The sequence below is a fragment of the Hippocampus comes genome, unplaced genomic scaffold (genome assembly GCF_001891065.2).
Source record: "Hippocampus comes isolate QL1 unplaced genomic scaffold, H_comes_QL1_v1.1 scaffold37, whole genome shotgun sequence".
NCBI lineage: Eukaryota > Metazoa > Chordata > Actinopteri > Syngnathiformes > Syngnathidae > Hippocampus > Hippocampus comes.
The window spans coordinates 893,235-908,810 of record NW_017805535.1 but is presented as its reverse complement, the minus strand read 5'-3'; the positions used below and the strand labels follow the sequence as shown (position 1 = coordinate 908,810).

Below are 15,576 nucleotides of genomic sequence, written 5' to 3'. Positions count from 1 at the left end.
TGAATGAAAACGGCGAAGCGAACACGTTTTTTTCGGTCGTGTCAAGTGGGTGCTGCTTTTAAGGTAGTGCCGCGTTCTACAGGACGTTAAGTGAATAAAGTTAAAATCATTCACAATTACAGTAAAACGCACGCCAATAAAAACTCACTTACACGTCGTCCTTTCGAATCTGATGATTGAAAAATGCGAAGTGAAAATGTGTCTGTGTCGTCGTTCCGTAGCATCGGGTGGGCGTTGCGTGTATTTAAGCTCCCGCGGCATGACGTCTCAATCCGGGTTACGGGTAGTGGAATTTCCGCTGACGTAAGTTCCGGTAACATGTAATATCGTAGTCAAAATGTTAATGCACAGGTTTTTGTTCCGGGTGAAGGAAATTCCTTTTCATAGAATTCCGGGGATGGGAATATTTACTGTACATCCTGATTTATATAGCGCTTTCACAAGTGCTGAAATAAACATCAATCGCTTCTAGTAGGGTACAGAGGGCACCGCAGCTATGCTGACTTCATACCTCGTATGCGGGGTGTTCTTCTTCCCGAGTTTAGTTTGGTGAAGAGCTTTGCTATGGCTCGCTCTATTGCTAACGCTTTCGATGCTAACGTTAGCTGTGGCTGCACTCGAGACTGGGTGCTTTGCATTGATGTGGGAGGCTAAACTTGAGCTGCTTCGGTGGGAAGCAAACTCTTTCTTACAAATTAGGCACAACACTCTCCCTTTATCAGTAATGCCGTCAGGGCGTTTTATGGAATGTAAATTTTCCATTTATTGGGTCGAGAACTCTCACATGCTCCTCCATGTTCACCTCTCCTCTCCTCACCGCTTTTTACTAATCCCGCCCAACTCCAATGGGAGTCTATCAGTTTATGCTAAACAAGCCCAAACATAATTACAGCCAATCAATGTCCGTTTCAGGCTGTGACTGACCATTGTTTCCCACCCTCAACAACTCGAACACAGGAAGCCAACACATAAAAAGGGGGATTATAAAAAGACAACCCACCTACACAAACAAAAAAGTTAGAGATTAAAATTAGATTAACGCTATTAAAAAAACAATGCGCCTAATATCACAAATTAATTATTCACAATTAACATGATAATTTTGTGTGTGTGTGTGTATATATGTATATATATGTATATATATATAGTCTCAATCATAAAAACAATTTGGGGGCTGGAATGGATTAATTGCATTTCCATTCATTTCAGTGGAGAAATTTACCTTGATTTACAAATGGTGTCATGGAACCAATTCAGTTCGTAAATTGAAGTTTCACTGTGCAATGTTTAATTTTCTTTGTTTTATACAGTCAGAGCATAACTATTGGGACATGAACGCAGTTGTCATCTATTTGGCTTGAAACACCACCACGATGGATTTTAAACGCAGACGTTCAGCTTTCAAGGGATACAATAAAAAAGGAATATTTTGTCTGAAATGAATTTGACAACGTCCTTATTTTTTTTTGGACAATGAAGACCTTTAAAAAAACACCTTTTGTCATTTGCTTTTGACTGAAAATGACTCAGGGTTCAGGTAACAACCAATCATGGCTCACGTGTGGTTCGCATGGGCAACACCATTGGCACACGGGCTAACAGTGAGCATCTATGTTGTTGTGGTGTTAGCCTTTAAGCAATGTATATCTGAACACAAATGTTGCAGAAACACATGTAAATATGTCTGAGGGGCATAGATTGTTTATTCTCGGCAAAGAATGACTAATATTAGTGCTGTACTTTTCAGATTGACACTGGTTGCTCTTCTATTCTAGTCTCCAAGGATAAGTGCAAGAGTCCCATTGCCAGAGCTGTTTATTAATGGGTGACAGGAGGGGGGGAAGAAAAAAAATCTCCATTCATTTATTTTTTAGAAAAGGGTAACTTCCCAGTTGTTAAATTCCCATCATTTTATGGCTGTTAGTGCGGGAGATCAAAAAGAAGGGGCAAGCATCATCTGTTTTCGCAACAGGCGTATCTTAAGAAGACAATGTGATGAATTAGGAAATGTCATTGAGATGGTTTCCAATGTAGCCTAGAGCCTTTGCTCTGACATGAGGTGGGAAAGTGGAGCAGGGAGTGTGACGACAGCAGCTTTCTCCGCCTCCCCCATTATACTCGCCTCCAACCGTCAGACTCTCCCTTCAGTGCCTATGATGCTGCCGGATTTTTACGTCGGTCAGCACTTCACTCCCCCTACACCCCTCTGCACCCCCCCCCCCATCTATTTCCCACACACATTCTCTCGCTCCCTCCCCTCTGCCTCGGCGAGTGAAGCAGCAGCATCAATAATGGCGTCTTGTTTCCCATCCTCCATGTGTGTCTGCGTGTGAACGCCCGCCTCCCTGCTCACTTATTCACTTGTGTGCACGACGCTGAAAATGGCAGGATTACTACAAATCGGGGATAATCCGCTGCCCTGACGGCATTTCCATTCCTGAGCTGAGGGAGGCATGTGACTACCTGTGTATCTCCTTCAACTACAGCACCATCAAGTGCAGAGACCTCAGTGAGTACTTGCCACGGTGCACACCGCGCCGAGCTGCATGCCCGCTAACGTACAACTTGCTCTTGTTGATGTGACGCTTTTGGTGAGTGTCATCGCAATCTTGGATGCATGCAGTTGACTTACCGTGGTTTTAATCGGACTCGACTACAAATTTGAACGCCTGACTTTACACTCAGGGTTTCCATGGTCACATGAGGGTTTGTAAACGAACACGAACACTGTCCTTTATAGCGGCAGGTTTATATGTAATGTGCCGTATTGATTGCAGTTCTCCGCGCACTCATGTTTGCATTGGACTTTAATATTGTGCCTGCTTGTTTGGGAGTGTGTGGGAGGGGCAGCCTCGACTCATGGCTTCTCCTGTGTGTCTGTGTATGCGGGCGTCTAACTAGGTCATGATTAGCTGGGAGAAGATGTACAGTGTTTTTTTAAAGCGCAACACCAACCCACATGAGCGGGCCTGATTCTCAAAAAACCGAATGTTGTTGAAATGGTTTCTGCTCATTAGTATCGCAGTGAGTTGCACGACGTCGACATCAGTCAGCTCAGATTAGGCTTCTGATGGAAATGGTAAAACATCTTTCTATACGCAGAGATGAATAATAAAGTGTCAGAATTTACCAGAGGCGGTTGTCATGCCAATATTTACCCAAGTATTCTTATTTGGCACGATTCATACAGGTGAGGATCCAAATGGGCAACAGTCACAACATGTTCTCACTAAAAAGAGATGACGCATCTTTCAATCCAATCCGATGCAAAATATCATTATTTCTGTCGCTCTTTCACAAGCGCTGCAGCTGTAACATTACAGAACAATTAACAAAACTAATGGAAAACAAAATTGACCTCAGTCAATTAAAAACACACCTACGGAAGGCAATATGGTACAAAGTTTGTCTTAATAAGACTACCGGTTACACATCAGAAACATGGAAAATAATTTACAATATTGAAGGAATGCTTCCTCGACATTGGTCACATAACAAAAGAGAAGAATTTGCACCAAAACGATGATGCATTTCAATGCATTTGTCCATTGCCTGCCGTATTACTCTGGAAATTGAAGTGAAATTGTTCCATTTTGATGAGGGGAAAAATGTGCATAATATGCCACATGATAATGACTGAATAGTGTTTTGATGATTTAAAGTTCCAAACTGATTTGTTTTAAAATGATGTGCAAACAGATAATCGCCATCAGGCCAACAGCCCAACACTTTTCAATACTGTATTTCCATGAAGAACATTTAACCCATGACGCTCTTGCCCATCGGTGTGCCGACGACGCAAACATTTCTACGCTGGGCACACTTGCGCTGTCTATGCTCCAACATAAGTTATCTTCACTCCCTGCTCACCGTGCACACTACGACCCACACACTTTGTTCCAGCAGATTAATTCACCTCGTCGTTCCCAAAATCCGCCCTACATGTATTCCGTCGTCTTCTCAATTTCATGCCCCCATACGACTGTAACAACTAATATAACTCACCTCATTCATTGTAATATTATCTTTTAACCCTTTCATGCACCAATAATGATAACCTGATAACACGGTAAGTTGTCCACTGTAGTGTGAGGGATTTTCTATAAACACCGCACCTTTTACTACCCTGTTGAGAATAATAAATACCTAGAGAAGTCTCGGATCTGTTTCAAAATGGAAGTTGGCCTCTGAAGACGTCATGTCCACTAATAAGAGTTGCAGTGGTAAACTCCAGAAGTTTTTGAACGCCGGACATTTTCTGTTCATGATTGCTTGCCAAATTCAGATATCAAAAGACCCACAACTGTTGTCTGTCGCTATGTGTAGGGTTGCAGGGTGCTTAACTGCGAATCAGTCTCACCTAAGTCATTTGTGGCGAATTTCGTTTTTTTTTGGGAAGATGTCACTTCACCCTTCCTGTCCCTGCAGGTGCCCTGATGCATGAGCTGTCAAACGACGGGGCCAGGCGTCAGTTTGAGTGTTACCTGGAGGAGATGGTGCTGCCGCTGATGGTGGCCAGCGCACAGAGCGGCGAGAGAGAGTGCCACGTTGTGGTGCTGACCGATGATGACGTGGTGGACTGGGATGAAGAGTACCCTCCGCAGATGGGAGAGGAGTATTCTCAGAGTAAGACTCTTATTCTTTGAATAATACAACGGACAAACGCTAATACACCAACATCCAAGCAAAAATTCATTTGTTTCTTTATTTATTTATCAAGCCAGGCCAGTCTTGTACTTGCACTTCAGCTGCTTGCACTTGCTGGTCTTTTGTAAAACCGCCCCTTGATGAAGTTTGGACAGACTTTTTTTCATGCTGTTAAAAGGTGTGTCCACATTTTTGAGTGGCACATTTTTGAGTGCCTGCTTGTGCTTGTCGGTTTTCGCAGGGTGGTTTGCAAAGAACGGGTGGGAATCGTAGTAGCTCCTGCGATACAATATTATCGGGATATTTTGCAATAACTCCTCGCAATGTCTGTGAATAAAGATAAAAAAATTGTGGAAACACATTTCACATCACGTTTATCAAATATATGAAGTGGTCATATTAACCCGGACGGCGGTTACTACAGTGGACAGCTTATATTATCAGGAATAGGGTGCATGAAAGGGTTAAGTTGGAATGAAACACTGAGTAATTTCTTATCAGTAGATCTTCTGAAGAGACACGAGTCCCCTATCATTTTTTATTATCAATTTTTAGAGATAAAAGCACAAAAAAAACATTTACAAAAAGGCTACTTGGCAATCATTTACGTTGCCTCTGATTTTGTGACTTAGTTTGTTAGAACAAAGTAACAAGAACCAGCACCAAACTTTTGTGTGCGTAAATAAAATCAAGTCTCCGTGGTAGCCAAATAAGATGAATTTCTAATAATTAATAGTAGGCTCAACGCAATCGGGATATTCGCGGTCACTCAGCGAGTTGGGGGGGCGGATTTGATCACAAGATAGAGCAATATATTTATTTCAATAACTTGTATATTTACTCCACAGTCGAGCCTTTTAAAAGGCAAAAACAACAACGAATTCTGAGCTACAGGATGCATTCATAAATAAATGTGAACGAGGATGCCGGAACGTTGGCTAATTACTTCATTAAAGTTTTAAAGTTTGACTTAAACTCGAAACCTCTGTCGCATTGTAGCCGAGGGTCCAATTCTGGTGGGTTAATGCGCCTTTCCATCCTTGTCGGGCAAAACAAAAGTTGGTTGCCATGACTCCCGTTGCTTCTTCTGATGTTTCGTCGCCCCAGTTCGCTGTTGGAGGTCGAGCTTGCGCCGATCACAGTTTCTAGACAAAGCTGTTTACGAGCCGGCTTCTACTGCCTGCATTGGGCTCTGTTTTGTGGGCCACTCTGAATAACCCAACGGCACATTTCTGAATGGTCTGCGTGCAGCAGCGCGCTTGAAGAGTATTTCCGAACGCACCGATGATGAGGGAACGAGGTTTTTAGGCCCGATGAGCTCCACGGCGTGTTTGAAAATATTCTCAGAGTGTGCACTGCTTCACTCCAACCTTTCCGAAACTCGGAGGGTTGTGGAAGCGTGCTGTTCGGTTATCCAGCATGCACCACAAACAGAATGCCGTTGCACGCGCTAGGCGCTCCAACTGGTCACACGGTGCACTAGTGCATCAGGCAGTCGAGATGGAAACAGTTCAAGCACGAGCTGCTGATTGGTTTCAAACATAGGCTGTATTGGGGAATTAATGTGAGTGAAGCACGCTCTGCCTCTCCGCATACACACACACGCACACACACACGCACACACACACACACACACACACACACACTCAAAGTTGGGCACAGGCGTCAGAGTGAATTTCCGAATGCGACCCAAACGTTCATGGTCTCAGTTTTGTTAAACAAATTTCAGTAATAATAATAATAATATAAATTTCTTGACTGCTCTGACTTGGAAGAAAACCAACAAAAAGTTAAGGTAAAACTGCTACAATAGATGAAATTACGATCATAGTTGAAAACCCGCCAGAGAGTGAAGCAGCAATAACCGAACATCGTTCAGTAATCTTTTTTTCCAGCAACGATCGCAGTTTGACAATTGCCGCAATTGTTGTTTTGATACCGCGTTAAGTAATCTCGCATGACGAGATTTCTGTTCTCGCGAGACGAGATTGGCGAGATCGGCCTTCACCTCGCAGGAAGCAGACGATTGCCAAGTTGTGTAACGTTAAAACAAGTGTTGCGAACAAGTGTTGCGAAAGTTTATTGCAGAGATATCACAGAGGAAGCAGCTAAAGTTGGATAGTCTTTTGCGATAATAAGTTGTACTTTTTTTTTTGTATGCCTTTTTTGCATTTGCCTTTATTCATGGGCGAGCTCGCCCTGTTAGCATTGCAATGAATTTGACCCTTGCTGAAATATCGAATAATAAACTCCCTCCTTTTTATTTTATGTATCACCCGCACATGGAGGGCTTTCGGAAAAGCAGCAAAAGCTCATTTTGCTATCATAGCAACTCCATCTAGTGCAAAGTGGCACACATTTTCCGCAAAACAAATGTTCCGTTGGCCAATTTTTTGACACCGGGAACCCAAACGAATCAAAACTTTGAAAACTAGCTCGTCACTGGTTGTGGCATGATGTCAGTGCGTCAGCAGTGAAACGATTGAAAGTCCACAAGTCCTCAAAGAAGGGAACCTGGAAGAAATCAAATCAAACAAAAGCTTCTTTAGCCTTTGCAATAATCCGAATGCGAACGGAAATGGCCGATAATACTCCGAATGATATGAGCAGTTATAGTACTTAAGAGTCATTTTCCATGATATCATGGATATGATGTGCAAGTCTGAGAGCCAACATGAGAGTTTCTAGTGCTTAACCACGATATTTACTCGTCAGTCTTTCAAGTTGTGCTGACTTGATGTCAACCGACGGCAAGAGCGACGTTAAGTTGTCAATGTTTCTTTGTGCGTTAACAGTTATCTACAGCACCAAACTATACCGCTTCTTCAAATACATTGAAAACCGCGACGTGGCCAAGTCGGTGTTGAAGGACAGAGGACTGAAGAAGATCCGACTGGGAATAGAAGGTATGCTTGGACTGCCATTGTCAATGGTCTACATACAGTGCAAGAGGGCATTTATTTATTTATTTTTACATGCATCAGAGCTGCCTTTAAAACATCCCATGTGGGGATTTACAGAGCAAGGACATCTGAACATGGGAAAACATATTCAGGACCTTCATGACACAGAAAACAAAATGAGCTGGGAAAAAAAAAGTGAAGTGAAATACAGGAGGCCCATTCTTTGCTTTCAGATCGTATGGGCGCAAGTGACAAATTTACGGTTATGTCCTCTTCCCACGACTTACGATCTATTGAGATCACCACAGCATACCGTTGTGGACAGGGGTCGCGAATCGATGGCTTGTGAGCCATATGTGGCTCTTTTGATGATAGCATCTGGCTCGCAGATGAAACAAAATATTCCCGCTTGCTTAATCCATCCATCGATTTTTCACTGCTCATGTCCTGTTCAGGGCTGCAGTTGGCGGCAGGAGCAATTTTAATTGGATGATACTGGCCGACGTTGGCCGTTGCTGGGTAAACGGGTAAAACGCCCCCTTTTGAATCAGCCCGCTCGGTCATTAGCTCAAAGCTAATCCTTCGGTGGTGAAAAGAAAAAAAGATGACGAGTATGGTACACTTCAGGACGAATGGACCGAAGGGTTCGACTTTGTGGAAAGAACAGGTTCTGCGGTGTGTCTAATTTGCAATGACAAAATACCATCGATGAAACAGTCGAATGTAAAGCGGCACGTTGACATGCGCCATGCTACATTCGCATCAAAATACCCTGCGCGAGACAGCAGAAAGGAAGCATGCAAGCGACTGAGCAGGGTGCAATCGCCAGCAGCAACTCCGCGAATGGACCCGGCAAGATGACAAATAATTCCACTCGTTTTGCTAGCAATCGTGAGGAACGGAAAACACATTCATGGTGACGTTATTTTTTTAAAAATACATTCAGAGGCTTATTATATTGACATTTTGTTGAATTGACTTTTAAAATACAGTTATATATGGCTCTCACTGAAATAGATTTCCAAATATTTTGCTTCCATGGCTCTCTTAGCCAAAAAGGTTCCCGACCCCTGGTATAGGAGATATTTTGGGAGATTATCTAGCCTTTGTGTCCCAAAATGTTTGGACTTCCTCTGCTCCATGCTGTGGTTATTATAGTTCATGAAAGCTCCTTAATTAACTAGAACTGAAATTTAAATTTTGGTGAATTAAGTCACATGAAAACCTGAGTGCTGAAAAAAATTAATTACTGAAAATACATTTTATGCTGATAAACTTGCAAACTAATTATCGTTAAAATGTCCTTTTTTGTTTGTCTTTGTCTGTTCTTTCCATACGTCTTTGGGAATTGTCGTTTACCTTATTATACAATACTTAGTGACTTTTTTTGTGATTTGTTTCCTTCTTGGACTTGACAAACACGCCATTTGTGTTTAAAAAAAAAAAAAATAATAATTCAAGCCAAGCTAAAATAAAGCCTATTTGAAATCTCTAAAATGCTACCACTCTAAAAACAAATTTAAACTCACTGAATTGAAAAAAATAAATAAATAAAAACATAGTCCTGTTCTCAAACTCTTATAATCCCTGTGCAGGCTATCCTACTTATAAGGAAAAGGTTAAGCGGCGCCCCGGAGGCCGTCCAGAGGTCATCTACAACTACGTCCAGCGTCCTTTCATCCGCATGTCGTGGGAAAAGGAAGAAGGGAAAAGCCGCCATGTGGACTTTCAGTGCGTCAAGTCCAAGTCCACCACCAACCTGGCCGCTGCAGCCGCCGACATCCCTCAAGATCAGCTCGTGGTCATGCACCCCCCGGCACCGCAGGTGGACGAACTGGACGCACCCCCGCAGCCAGCCGCGCACGACCATAACCAACCGCCACCATCGGTTCGGGGCGTGGAGGGCGGGGCCTCCCAGCGGGTTCAGGACAACCAGAACCTGCCCGCTCTCGCCGTGGCGCCCGGCAACCTGCCGCACACTCACGCGGCTTACCGCTACGAGTCAGACCCTGACCCGCCCTCGCCCTCTGCATGACACCCGCCCACACACTCCACAACTAGTTAAGGCGGCTTTTAGGCTGGATTTGCATCACGGGCGTCCTTGCTTTGGAGGTTACAAACACTCGTTCGATATCCTTGCTGAATTTCCTTAGCAGTGAGGAGAACGCTTGCACTCGTACAAGGACCTCAGGATGGATATCAAATTCTGTCATTGACCAGCCTGAAGTGCAAATCTAGCCCAAGTCACGTCACCATTTTGAGGCTTTCGGCCAACATTTTGGAGCACAGTGCCACAGTGAAGCACAAACTGGCCTCTTCTCCCCACTTGTGGCAAAACACCACTTTGCCTTGTTGCACCTCGCCTACAGCTTTTTACCTGGTGGACGGATAAACAGCACATGAACCGGGCTCCTCGCCCAACTTTGTTATGACGTTTCTTTTTATTCATCAGACCAAAGCCGAGTGTCTCGTCAATACGAGACCGTACACGGACAGGCCACAACTTGATGAGCACGTGGCTCAAAAAAGGATGTCTTGAAAATATCATCGCGCTCAGTTTGATGGGCAGCCTTGAGAGGTATTCATTTGCATTAGTTTGCGGTGGCATACAACTCCTCATACGGAGACAAAATATTGAACACAGCTCATCATGGTGCAGACCGTTTTGACACCACGAATTAGACACCACGAAATAATGCGCAGTTGAAACCGCGCATTATTTATTCCCATTGTAAAGACAGAATATTTGGCACTGTTTCTTTTATTTGGCATTGTGTACATCATCAAAATGGCGCGGCTACTCCGTGTATACAGTATTAGTTGTGGAAAGTTCAGTGCCTCTTCGTAGTCATCAGGGTGAGAGAGTCACTAAAAAAAGGGTGGTTTGATTTAAAGTCATATTGAAGGGGCCCACTAGATGTCATGTTTTACATCTTATGTGTTTATGAATTGCAATGCCACTGCACCACCAGTCTTTCTATTCTTGTGAGCAACTTCCAAGCAAATATTCTCATCGCAGGTTCTATTCGTAAGAAATGTAAGGATCTCTCTCTTGACTGACATGGCTATATTGCACATATTGATCACTGCTACAAGCACATGCTGATGTCAATGATGAAATTGAACAATGTTTTTGTTTTTTAAATGTAATAAAAAGAAAAACAACACACAAACCTTGATCTATTTACTTTGTTAATTCTATATTATTAATACATTGGTGCAAATCCTGCTATACATTTCTAATTAAAGCTTTGACATTTTGGGAGGATATAACACTGACAAAAAGGCTGTGCGAATTGTGAGTCATCCAATTATTCTAATTGAGTTGGTCAACCGAAGAATAGGACTCAAATTAAATTAGTCCATTGAAGCGATTTCCACTTCACTGAAATTGAACGCCTGATGTTGCAGTATCAAGTTCTGCTACAAATACACAGTCTGAACATGATCCAAAACCAATTCTAATAAAGGGGTGACATTGTGTTAAACTAAAACAATGCAAAGCTCTCCAAATCCTGTGAAGCCCACATTTAATTGAATACACTACAAGGACAAGATATTTAATGTTCAAATTCCATCCATTTTCAACACTGAGTGTCTAAAACATGCGGCCGCATATCCAATGATACAACCACAAAATCAAACATCAAACTGCGGCCAAGGGTGTCCTGGTGCCAAGTCCACATCAGACACCCTTATGTTTGAACATGGTTTTTGTTATGGACAATCTGTGACGAGCACCAAAGTCCAATAACAGAACAGCACTCGCACGATCAAGCCCTTCCAGGTCTCACTGCCATTGCCCACGTGAGCATTGAAGTCCCCCAGCAGAACAAGGGAGTCCTGAGCGGGAACGCTCTCCAGCACAGCCTCCAAGGACTCCAAAAAGGGTGCGTATTCTGGGCTGCTGTTTGATGCATAGGCATGAATAACATTCAATGGTTGTAGGCCCGGCGACCCCCACCTCCAGGCTTGGCTCCAGAGGGGGGCCCCGGTGACCCGCATCCAGGTAAGGGAAACCAAGGTCCATATATTTTACTCATAACGGGTGTCGGAGCCATCCTTGGTCTGGCCCCTCAACTTGGACCTGTTTGCCATGGGTGACCCTGCCAGGGGCCTAAAGCCCCAGACAACATAGCTCCGAGGATCATCGAGACATACAAAGCCCTCCACCATGATAAGGTGATGGTTCACAGAGTCATCATCAGTCATCCCACCTCCACTATTAAAATATCTTAAGCAACTTTGCTTGTGTTAGCAGTTACCTGCTGACATGTGTTAGTTACCTAGCTCCGCCTGAAATTACATCTCCCCTTCAGACAGTCCATTTGTATGACCATTTTAGAGTGCCTCGTTGTCGGATGGACCTGCACGCACTTCTGGCTGAGAAAGAAGTGGGTGGGAAGAAGGGGGAGGGGGGGTCTGACTTGACAGGGACAGTGCTTTGTCTTTGCACATCCGCTTTGGAGTGCCATGTTGTCACAGCATGGAAAACACACCTGAGTCTTTCAGCTTTACATTTTCGCCCGCTCAGACCAAGGAGCATCAGTATGTCCAGGTCTGAACGGAAACAGCTGCAAGTTAAATGGTGTGTAGTTACAGTGCATTGAGCTGACTATATACAGTACATTCAATCATTCAAATTCGACAGGGCTGTTAACACTTCTTTGCAGTGTGTCAAATTTACAAGGAGTTTATTTTCACTTTACAGGGATTTCACAGATCCGAGTACTGTATTGTGTAGACATTTGGGTATACAGTAATCCCTTGTTTATCATTCCAAAAAGAACCCATGATAAGTGAAATCCGTAATTATAAAGCACATTTGACAAAAAAGTTTTACTTGGTACTTGATAGTCAGCTTTATTTTTTACAGTTATTACACAATACTGAACTATGTATACAATGCAGAGGCGATTGCTCTAAGGCTGCAAGGGAAGCTCAGCTTTCCCTAAAATGTCAAAAAGTAAGTGATCAAATAGATGTGTGTACGTACAATTGTGTGGACATGTCATTGACTAAATATATGCTACAACGCGCTCAACTTTTGTTCCGTATCAGCTTCTTATTACTGGTTATGACGCGACTCTCTTCTCATTCATTCCCGCAGCTTCACTATGCTTTAAACTGTGGATGCTGAGCGTCGACCACGCGGACACTGGGCGTCGAGAGAGTTCAGTGTAGGTTGTCCCAATGCATTGAAACGAGACGAGTTATTGGATAGATGCTGGTTTTGTCCCGCCCATCGGACGCTCAGCGTATCGGCTGGCCCGGACGCTCCGCTTTTCTGCATGATGACTGGATGATCTGTGTGAGGCTGAATCTCTTTTTGATTGACAGCGAAATGAGCCAATCACCGATCTTATGGTGAAGGCATTCTTTTGATTTTATTGAAAAGGAACAGAGAGTAGAATATCACGTATAAACGGACACATTTTATGATGTTGGCTGAAATTGAGCTTCCCCTCCTTGACAGACCAGCATCCGCCACTGATACAATGAAACCAAAGACCAAAAATTTGCAAGCTGTACAGAGACGAGGTGTGGAGACTGTTCACATTGGTCAGTCCCTTAGCCAATCAGGATGCAGAACACAATTCACTGTTTAAAAAAAAGCATTAAATAAACTCCACGAAAAAAATCCGTGAAACAGCGAAGCCGCGGAAGGTGAACCGTGTTATAGTGAGGGATTACTGTAATACAAAATTATAATCACTCCGTAATACTACTACCAGATCCTACCTTTTGCAATGCAGGACATCATCATGAGAACAAAACGGAGCTCCTTGACTGGCCAAGGACGCACAAGCGTCAAGTCGTGGTTGGCAAACAGCAACCGTGGAGATGAAAGGTACAATTTAAAGAAACCCCAAACTGACAGAAACAAGTAGTTTTATTTTAAAAATATTTCACTGCTGATACAATACACTCATCATAATCATATATTTGCAGAAAGTATACTCTTAACATATTATTTATAGTTTGATACATTATTGTCCGATGGCGGACAGGTAATCGACATGGGGAATACTTTATTGTAGTGTCCAGCATTTCAAACACAGAGAAGAAGCACTACAACAGACAAAGAGTGGACAACGTCATCAGCTGCTGCCCGACTGACTGAGCGAGCCGGAATCGGGGTTGCGCTGACAATGCTATTACTGAGCGCTATATCGAATTTTAAATAGAGACTTGTAAGAGCAAGTAATTACAATTAATACGAAAAAAAAACCCCAAACAAAAACTGCCCGTATGGAGAGAACTAGCTTTGGTGGCATGTTCCAAAAAATATTTAAAATCATTTTTTATATTCATTTTAGATTAAAGGCCCGCCCCTTCTCTCACTCCCAAACCGAGTGACCGGACTGGATATTCAAACGATAATTTAAAAATTTCTAAAAACTTAGGTGACTAAGATATTTTGATCACCTTTAAAAGAGATCTGGCTTGGCTTGTGAAAATAATGTCTTGTCATGTTCTTTAGCATGAGTTGAGTGTGACCAGCCAATATATTGTGACCACTTGCACAGCACCGTACATGATATCCAATAGTCGAGCTGGATCTAAAATGATACCTTTATAAAAGGTAAGTTTAAGTGACCAGTCAGAGGTAGATGCCTATGTGGAACTGGGAGTCGCGGCTTGGAATTGAAGCGGATTTACATGGGACAGGAGAAGAGAGCCAATCTCTCTTTTTCGTTAATGGATGCTACAGCATCTTGTTTGCTTTCAAACTTAGCTTGTAGCAGATGTGTGTACACTGCAGCATGACGTCTTTGATCCACTGGTGAAAAGGACACTTTGATTCGCTCCTCTTTCATCTATAACTGCTTCTGACACAAAGTATATGCAGGAAAGTGGTTAAGATTGCACGATTGTCTGTGTCTAATGTGTTGTCTTGTATTATGTTGTCATTTTATGTTAACTTTTCTTTTGATGGCGGTGCGGACACCCGCAGCGGCTCCTCTTGTTTTATGAAGAAATTTCATCTGTGCTGTATGTTGCACATACAGTACATTTGACAATAAAGTTGTACTTGACTTGACTAACAGCACTTTTTTGTTGTTGGTGTGGTTGCAGTATGCAATTGCGCAGCATTTACTGCACCAAAATTGGAGCGGAGTGTGGTGGTCAGAGTATTGCGGCTCGTCAAAATTCAGTATAGTGCGCGCTTGGAGGTAAGACGGAACCAAATTTGCAATTTAAATAGGGTTTTTTTTCATCAGAATTCATAAGCAATCAAAGACAAATTTGATAAGGACTGTTTTGCAAGCATTTTGTGGATTTAAGATTTTTTTTTGTCTTTTTAACTGCAAGATACGGAAGACAAGGACTGTCCCTGAAGCATTTTGTGGATTTGATTTGTAATTTTTTTTTTTTAAACATTTTTGCAATCATGCTTGGGGAAAAAAATCGAATTAATTTGTTTGATTTTGTTTGATTTTGGGCGACTTCAAAGCAGCAAGTTATATGAGGCGCGTCAACCAGGAGCTGTCAGATTGCTCAGGGCACAGTGCACAGGCGCGTTATGGTGACACTGCTGCAACTTGTCTTGACACAACTCTCGCCTCTTCTCACGCACTGAACAACGCAATGGCCACAGGAACTCTTTGTATATGTGCTTGTTGAGGTCCCCAACCCCCCAACCTTCACTTATCCTGGTAGGGCAATTGAGAAGACTGTCATTTGAAATGCTGATCTCTGATTTTTCTTTTCTTTGACCAGGGCTGGAACTCCACAGTCACAACTCGGATAAGTTCTAATACATAGCATTAGCACTCAAGCTTTTCTACCAAATGAATCATTTTACAGCCTTGTGGTACACACTGAAAATTTTGAAGAAAAAAAAAATTCTTTTTCAAAATTTAACTGTACTGGCATTGTTTAAATACATTTTTAAATGGCAGAAACTGAAATTCCTTGAGGGCCAAAACACAGCACTGAATATGATGGGAGTACAGGAATATATATTTTTTTAACTTAAGTAATCGTCTGATTCTTTTCATTAACTAACGATAATCTTCTA

The 15,576-nt window shown here is 42.7% G+C and overlaps 1 protein-coding gene across 6 annotated transcripts in view; it reads left to right on the top strand.

Annotated features, from left to right (window-relative positions):
* LOC109520762 (BTB/POZ domain-containing protein 10-like) overlaps window positions 1-10,729 on the top strand; it is a 21,032-nt gene extending 10,303 nt beyond the window's left edge. For all 6 annotated transcript variants that reach the window (XM_019878227.1, XM_019878226.1, XM_019878229.1 and 3 more), the window contains 4 exons: window positions 2,389-2,509; window positions 4,429-4,626; window positions 7,443-7,553; window positions 9,146-10,729. In XM_019878227.1, coding sequence (XP_019733786.1) covers window positions 2,389-2,509; window positions 4,429-4,626; window positions 7,443-7,553; window positions 9,146-9,585 — 870 coding nt within the window. In that variant the 3' untranslated portion in view covers window positions 9,586-10,729. The remainder of the gene's footprint in view (window positions 1-2,388; window positions 2,510-4,428; window positions 4,627-7,442; window positions 7,554-9,145) is intronic.
* The last annotated feature ends 4,847 nt before the right edge of the window (window positions 10,730-15,576 follow it).